The 8,347-nt window shown below is 39.0% G+C and overlaps 1 protein-coding gene across 1 annotated transcript in view; it reads left to right on the top strand.

Annotated features, from left to right (window-relative positions):
- The window catches only part of GAK (cyclin G associated kinase), a 69,434-nt gene that overhangs the window by 25,884 nt on the left and 35,203 nt on the right, over nucleotides 1–8,347 (top strand). Inside the window, exons 11-12 of the mRNA XM_031063194.1 lie at nucleotides 5,400–5,449; nucleotides 5,536–5,684. Of these exons, the coding sequence (XP_030919054.1) occupies nucleotides 5,400–5,449; nucleotides 5,536–5,684 (199 nt within the window). The remainder of the gene's footprint in view (nucleotides 1–5,399; nucleotides 5,450–5,535; nucleotides 5,685–8,347) is intronic.

The following is an 8,347-nucleotide window of genomic DNA, read 5'->3' as shown; positions in this document are numbered from 1 at the left end:
TGCAGGCTCCAGAGATCCCGCCGGACGTCGGACGTCCCAGGTCAGGTCCAGAGCCGGTCCAGTATCTTCAGGGGAGGGTAAGAAAGAGAGGATGAAAGAAAAGGGAAAAAAGAGGGGAAAAAAAAAACAGCGCAGAAAGCAGCAAAGGGAGAAAAAAAAAGCAGCTATCAGCTAGGGCTAAGGCAGTAGCAAGCAAGCGAAGCAGCAAGCAGAAGCAAGCCGGCCAGCCAGCCAAGTAGCTCAAAGCCAGAAAAAAAAAAAAGCAAAGTGCACTCAGTCCCCCTCCCTCCTCCCTCCCCGCCCCGCCGTGGCAAGACGGCCGGGAGGTGGGGGGGAAGAGAGAGAGAGAGAGAGAGGAAAAACAACACAGCTGCCAGACACAATACACGATATTGGGATAAAAGCGGTCATCCCACGACAATAGGGCATGTCTGTTTCTGTCCTATTCATTCTCTGCCTTCACAAACTTGTGTTGCGGATATAGCTGATACAATTGGTGATGTGAGAATACCTCTTCTGCTGTTGCGTCTTTGACTGCCTTTCCAAAACTCTTCAACCAACATAAGCAGACATTCCGGAAAAATTAAAATGTCTCTTCTTTGTCATGCATTTTCCTCACCCCACTTAAGCACTTTTGGATTCTATCATTTCATTAGGTAGGCTCTCTCCTTCCTACTTATCATTGCTTTTTTGAATTACAGGGATACTTCCTTTGTCTGCAGACAGACTTCTATCTTGCCGAATCCAAACTACAGTGTAAGATTTAAGTATTTTGTTGTTGTGATAAAAAAACTTATTTTTTTCTTTTCTGTAGCTGTCTTTAGCTTGATTCTCTTTTTGGTCTCTTATTAGTCTCAATAAATGATAAAATCTGAAAACTGAAACACGCATTACAGGGTGCTTGGAACAGGAGAGTAAATGAGGACTGTCTTCATTGTCCCCCAGTCCAGCTCAGTTGCAAGTGTCATAACCTCTATTGCAGGTTCAGGTCAGGCACATACAGCAGCTTATAGTTACATGTGAGAGGACAAAGAGCAATGGAGGTTCAGCCCTCTTGTTACAAACTGCCTTAAAAGCAAGTACCAGGGTGGAGATGGAGAAGATATGCATTGCTTTGTGAAGTGGCACCATCTGCACAGACAGGAGCCTTGATCCAGCAGATGTGCCCATTCGTGCCTAAAAGCTCAGCCTGCAGCTGTGCAGCCACAGCATTTCTCTGTTAAGCTCAGAGAACTTTTTTTTCCTCACTTGTGGAGCTTCTGTGCTCTTTTTTGGGTATCAGTTTTTATGCTTATTGAGGCCTGCATCCATACAGGTTACAAAGAACATAGCAAAATGTTTTAAGGATCAAATCTTCACTGGTATTGAAAACAGCAGGCAAAACTTGTGATCAGTATTCATTTGCTTTGTCAGAACAATCTCTTTTGCTGAAAAGATTATAATGTAGCAATCTAGGAACAATTAGCTGCCTTTTATGCTTGCTTTCTTGGCTTTTAGAGTAATTTTGTTTCTTGTTTAATATTTTATTTCATGGATTACACTAGGTAGTTGCATGATTAATTCAGTTTCATGAAGCAAAACCAAGTGGGAATAGATTGATGTGAATTTTATTGCTGTTTTTCTTCCTGGATTTTAAAATTAAAATGAAAAAAAAGATGGATAGATATTTTTTTCCAATCTTATAAGTGTAGAGATGTCTGGAGGAAGATTGCTTAGTGTTAGGGCAGTATTTAATTTAATGGTTTATATGCTCACATTGTAGCTGTGCTAGCTTGTCTGTCATTTTTGGTTGTTTATCATCTTCAGTTGTTAGTAAAGAGATGGGACTGTTGTAGAATTTGTTCCGTATGTTACCTAGTTTATTTTGTGAGTTTAGTTGCTAATTTTAGTTCCATTGTTTTTAATTTGTTAGAATGGTCTTTTGTTTATTACTTATGGTCTTTAGGTGCATCTAGTCTCTGGCAAGAATGATAATGCCAGCCATTTACAGTGAGAAGTTTTTAACATGTGGTTAGAACTTCCTATTTTTCCTTTGATATTTATTCTGCAAAATCAGAATTCATGTCTTACTTGCTTCATTTCATAGAATCAAACAGTAGTTTTGAGTAAAAGCAGCATCTGATTCTAACCCCTGAGCAGTGGGCAGGCACACCTTCAACTAGACCAGACTAATGTTAATCTGCTCTCTTTGAGTTTAATGCCATTCCTTCATATCCTGTCATTACATGCCCTTGCAAAAAGTCCCTCTCTAGCTTTCTTGGAGGCCTCCATCAGATATTGTAAGGAAATAACCCCCTGCCTCCATACAGAGACTAGACTAGTCTAGTCCTGTCGCAGTAAAGTAGACCCAGTTTTGAAGAAGTCTATATCATCAGATAAATACTAAATGTTGGTGTTGTATCATACTTTTTTTTTGGAGTTTAATTAGACCCTTAAAAACACACAGAGTTTTCCCATGTTGGACCACAGGCTGAAAACACTCCATGTCTCTGTTTGCACGCTTTTCTTCTGTTATAACCTGCCAGCAAAACTGCTATCTAAATGAAATTTCTGCTGTTAAGGATATGAAAGGAAAGACCTTATTTGTGATTTTTAGTCAGAGAATTTTGTCTTGAAATGCATAGGAATGTTTAAACAATGTGAAGAATACATGCTTTTTTTACCTTCTTACTGTTAAATGAAATCTCAGTTACCATTCTGACATACAACACTCTGCTGAAAACAGAGTACCTTGTGTTCAGGTCTTACTACTGAAATAGCTGTGAAATCTTCAGAATAAAGTTCAATGAATTCAAGGATATGGTGATTTTTTTGAGGCTTGTGTTAATTTTACAGTTAAGAAGCATCCTTTTAATTAAAACTACGCAAAAATTCTGAAGCTTTTTCAGTGTAATAGTCACATATTTGGAATACTCTTGCTAAACATAAAGCTTAAGTTGACTATGCTGTGCTCTGTTGTTGACATACTAAATTGCACTCTTACATCTATGTGTGGATGATGGGATCCATGCTCCTAATGTTGCTTTTTAATTTAGACAAATATAAAAACCAAAGCTCAGTTGAGTGGTCTTGGTAGTAAGAAGTCATCTGAAAGTCTTCCCAAGGGTGTGAGTACTGTTGGTTTTTTGCTCTTAATAGTTTGGTGCCAATGTTACAAGTTGTTACTTAACCTCGGTGTTACAGTGTTGGAGGGATAATGGCTCTGTGTTCTACAGCTGTGGTATTAGTTGGCCCTTTACCTTGATACCAAAAAAAATTGATATTAGAATGATTACATGTTTTCTTACTTGAAACTGTTAGATGTAATCCAGAAATAGCATTTGACACTTCTCATCTCTGTAAAGGGCTACAGCCATCACAAATTTTAGTAAACAATTGTTATTAGCTCTGAATGTAAATTTCTGCCTTAATTAGTTTGGCTGCAGCAGGATTACCACCTGAGTTTACATGATGAAGTATGTCCTTCCAAAGGTGGAAAAAATTTTAAAATTGTGCCCATTTGTCTACACCCTTATGCAAGGTTTCTCAAGGCTGAGGGTTTTGTTGATTTTTTTTTAGTGCTATGTCTAGTGAGACTCAAACTCCCTTGTGATTTTAGTTTGAGACAGTGAGTCGTTATCATTGCTAGGACACTGATTAAGCCATTCTGCATAAATACTGTTAAATGGCATTGCATACAGAAGATTTTTCTTCCCCAAACTTAAAATCCTCCTCACTATCCTTGAATATTAAATATACATTAATATATACAATGCGTATTTTTAATTAGTCCCTCTAACCTCCATCATTACTAGCAAGCAGTAAGGAATCAAAACTTAGTGTTCTTTCTTGGTGTTTCAAAATCTGAGTGTAGTATCCTAGGTTTGCTCTGAAGCAGTGTCTTGAAATTTTGTTGTGATACAGAAGTTTTATTACTGCCTCTGAATTAATTAAATATGCATCACAGTGTTTTAATGACATTTTGATATTCTGGAGTTAATAGGCTACTGAGATATTTAGGGTAGTGTAAATCAAATTCACCCATTAGTCCAAATCAAATTGTGTTGGTGACTTTTGTTCTTATTTTGCCAATCCAGGAGTGCAGACTTGTGTAGTTATACTGAAGGTTGTTGGCCTATACTGGCTCTCTTCAGTTTTTTTCTCTTGCTTTTTCATTCTCCTACATAGCAGATACCATAGAAACAAAAAATAATAATGGTCTTAAATTAGTCAATTGTTGACATAGTGTGGACGGTTAGGTAAAGGTGCAGGGAATTGACCTAAGTATTACTGGGAGATTTTTTTTGAAATGGCTGCACTTTTAAACTGTGCACAGTTGTATGAGAGAGAGATGAGCAATGACTAACGCCTTGCTCACTTACAAGAGCTCTGGAAGTGAATTTTTTAAAGAATTATTTAAACGAGGAAAGAGATTCCGGTACTCTCTGTGTTGAGTGCAGGTACCTCAGGGTGCACCTGCAGTGGGAGCTGCAGGTGGAGCTCTGGCTGGGAACCTGAAGCAAGAGGTCAGGAATTGCCAACATTTGGAAAGGCAAAGGACACAGGGGCCTGTGGCCCAACCAAGCCCACCAGACCCCAGACTTTGGCACCCATAAACTTTGAGAGTATAAAAACTCACTATTTCCTTTCTTGGGAGCTCCTTCTGGGAGGCAGCAGCTCCAGCTCTTACTCTTGCTGCAGGAGGATTAAATTACTTTAAGCAGCCATAGATCTGGGACTCTGCTATGGGAAGCCTGTGGTCTGACTGGTAAGGAGACCTGGTCTGCCTTTGTGAGTGCGGGGTGTGCAGGGAGTCAAGCGGGACACCCTTTGGCTCTCCAGCTGCATGGAGGCTTCAGTCCTGGCAGTGGCAGGTCTGGTGGTCATTCAAGTGTGACTGCCAGAGTCCTTCCTGAATGCCTAGACAGGGAAGTGTTCTTAACACTGTCCATATGGAATTTGGATATTGAGCAGCATGGCCATCTGTGATAGATAGTAACATACCAGAGTTATGTAATTTAAACTTGGATGTTCAACTATTGGTCTTTCTTTTAAGCGTTGAGATATTCTTCATTAAAGATATTAACGTATCATCATTAGGCTTTCAAACTGACACCCTTCAGTGCATTTTTATCAGTAAGAGCAGGGGCTAGAGGAGTGAGTTAAAGATTAAAGGTATCTGTACAAAAACCCACTGATGGTTTGGGTGCAACTAATTTAAATGAGTAACTGCTTAAACACAGTATCTGTTGTGAAAGCTCTGTTTTGAAACTCTAGAAATGTGAATGTAACGAGCCTCAGATGGAAGAATTGAAACATTGTTCGTAGTGGTGGGTGCCACCGGAGAGCTCTGGCTTTTAAACTTACGGCTTGAATGGTTATATATGTCCCAGTGTTAAAACCAATGTGCTCTCTTTCAGTTATGCAAAAGGAGACTTGGATATATCATACATCACTTCCAGAATTGCTGGTATGATATCTATACCTTTATTAAACCTAATTTTTTGTTGTTCTTAATACATGAAAAAATTCACTTGCTATTTGTTCTGTCTTCAGTGATGTCCTTTCCAGCTGAAGGTGTGGAATCTGCCATCAAAAATAATATAGAAGATGTGCGGTTGTGTCTGGACTCTAAACATCCTGGGCATTATGCTGTGTACAATCTCTCTCCAAGAACATACAGGCCTTCAAGATTCCATAACAGGGTTTGTATAGTTTTTGTTTGTGGTTCTCTAAAAGGCCTTGAAACATAATGTTTTCATTATACCTTCAGCTTTTTATTGTAAAATAGGTTAAAGTAGATTAATCAAAAAGATGACAAAAGAGTAAGTATAAACATAAGGTCAAAGAGTTACCTGTGTTTTCCTTGTCCTTGCTTTAAAACCAGATTTAACTGGTAGCAGACTAATCTTTAATCTTAAAAAATCTTACTAATTTTAAACAGACTAAAGTCTGGTTTTTCTAGGATAGTAATATCTTTGAAAACATGCTCATGTACATTGTGTGTTTCACATTTAAGTGGAGAATACTTAAAGTAATGAAAGTCTTACTAAAATGTCAATCTCTCCTATATTCTACCATTTTCCTGTATCAAGGACATAGTGATCTGCATAACCTGTTCACTGGAGTTTCTCTTTGCCCCATTGCATACCATCTGACTCCCATATGACTCAGCCGTAGCTGACTGATTGTTCCTACCATCTTCAGTATTGTTGTAACTTACCTGAGCCTGCATTATCCTTCCTGGAAATTTCTTCATACTAATATGAAGGCATTTGCCTAATTCAGCAACAAGGTATTGAGAACATCTTGTTAGGTGCCAAGATACTGGGCTTCAGTGTTTGCTCCTAAGTAAAACTTGACTGTCCTGGCTCAACAGTTGGGACTGTTACTGTGTAGGGAGTTGTCCAGTGCCTTAACAGTCTGTAGTGATCGCACCCCTTCCACACAATACTGTCTGCCAAGAAGAGAGTCTAGAACCATTATTGGTTACAGAATAATAAAGCCTTTTGGGCCTTATTATACAGAGCCATCCTTAACATTATTTTAGTCACCAGAGTTGACTTAAAACGTTGGGGTGAGGTATATTTAAGGTATTCTTTCTAGTGCTATCACTTTCTTTTTTTTCCATGTAAACAAGATAAAGTATTGTCACACCTGAACGAAACCATTACTGCCTTTTTGGATGAATGCAATCAGCTTATTTATGTGTATCTGGTTCAATATGAAGTTCAGGCAGAGGCTATTATTCAAGATGGAAGGCAAAAAAGCTTGATTACACAGGAAATCTATTGCATGATTATTTGTAGCAGGTACCTCAAAGCAAAATGTTCAGCAATTCTTTTTAGCACTAGGTTGCAAGAAAGTCTGAGACTGGTGTGGTGAACTGATTTATTCCACATCCTGCAAAGTGATCAGTCTCTGTTTATGGAATGATAAATTCTGTGACTGGGAATTTGTTTACCAATGGATTTTTTTAGTTATGCAAGTCTGCAGTGTCTGTACACCTGGTATTTCTAATGTGTTGATACTAAGAATGGTAATATGATCTTGGTTTTGTTCAGAAGTCATAGTAGGTCATAATTAGTTGAAACATTACAGGTTCATGATCACTTTATTGTCTAGGAGTATTTAGGAAGGCAGTTATTTTACTTGGAAACAAACTCTAATTGTATTTGGAACTCTTACCCGCCTATTGAAATTGAGATGTTTAGCAATACTGACTAACTTAATTGTTCAGTGGTGGATGAGAGCAGCCATGTAGGAACCTAAAGAAGCTTAGGTTTACTTTAATGCTGGCAAAAGATAATTATGGCAAGCCTTTAAACATGATCAGAGGAGAACAACTTGTAAAATTCTTAATTATGACACTTTGCTTAGAAGGTATTTAAAATTACATATGATAAGTTTCTTGCTGTTTCCTATCTGCATGGATCTTCTACAAATTTCTTTAATCTTGGGTAAAATTAATGGTAGTTTTGAAACTAGCTTCTCTGCTAGTTTTGAGTCCTTTTTGGAATGGATTGCTCTGAGAGTTTGGGCACTATCCATAATTCTGCTAATTGTCAGGACGTTTAGAGCTGAAAATATAGCTAAAGAAACAGAAGGTAATGTTGTTTTTGTTACATCTTGCGGGAAACCTAGCATTTAAGTGGAAAGTAAATGGTAGATTAAAAGGGAAAAAGTCAGTACTTTTTGCATTTTTGAATACACCTTTTTTAGGCTTTGTTCTGGTCTGAAGCTGCAATGCTTGAATTTGGTTCTTTTGCGGTGTTGTGATTTAACTTGAGCCATCAACCAAGCTGCTTGCTTATTCCTCCCTGGTAGAAACGGGGAGGGAATCACAAGGTGAAAGTAAGAACTCATGGGTTGAAATAAAAGCAGTTTGATAGGTAAAGCAAAACCCACAGGTACAAGCAAAGCAAAACAAGGAATTTATCCACCTTTTCCCATGGGCAGGCAGGTGTACAGGAACGCAGGGCTCCATCATGCATTATAATTCCTTCGGAAGACAAATGCCATCGCTCTGAATGTTTCTCCTTCCATTCTTTTTCCCACAGATTTATGAGTTGAGCATGATGTCCTATGTGTCATGGGTTTACAGGAAATAAGTTTTTTGGGAATGGAGTGGCCAGAGGCCAATAGGTGTTCAGATTCTAAAATTGACACCAGGCTTGGCCACTGAGAGTGGATGCGCCTCTGAGAACACAGGGGTTAGAAGCGGACCACTCCCTTGGGAGCTCTCTTTGATTTCCAGCCAGCAAAGAGGCAAGGCCTCCCCTGCCCGGCTTCAAGCTGGGCGGGGGAGGAGAAACCTGCGGCCCGGCAGAGGTAGGCCTGACCCCTCAGGATGGAAGGGTGGTGGGGG

Source organism: Geospiza fortis, unplaced genomic scaffold, assembly GCF_000277835.1.
Source record: "Geospiza fortis unplaced genomic scaffold, GeoFor_1.0 scaffold274, whole genome shotgun sequence".
NCBI classification, from domain to species: domain Eukaryota; kingdom Metazoa; phylum Chordata; class Aves; order Passeriformes; family Thraupidae; genus Geospiza; species Geospiza fortis.
This window is presented reverse-complemented; position numbering and strand designations above follow the sequence as displayed.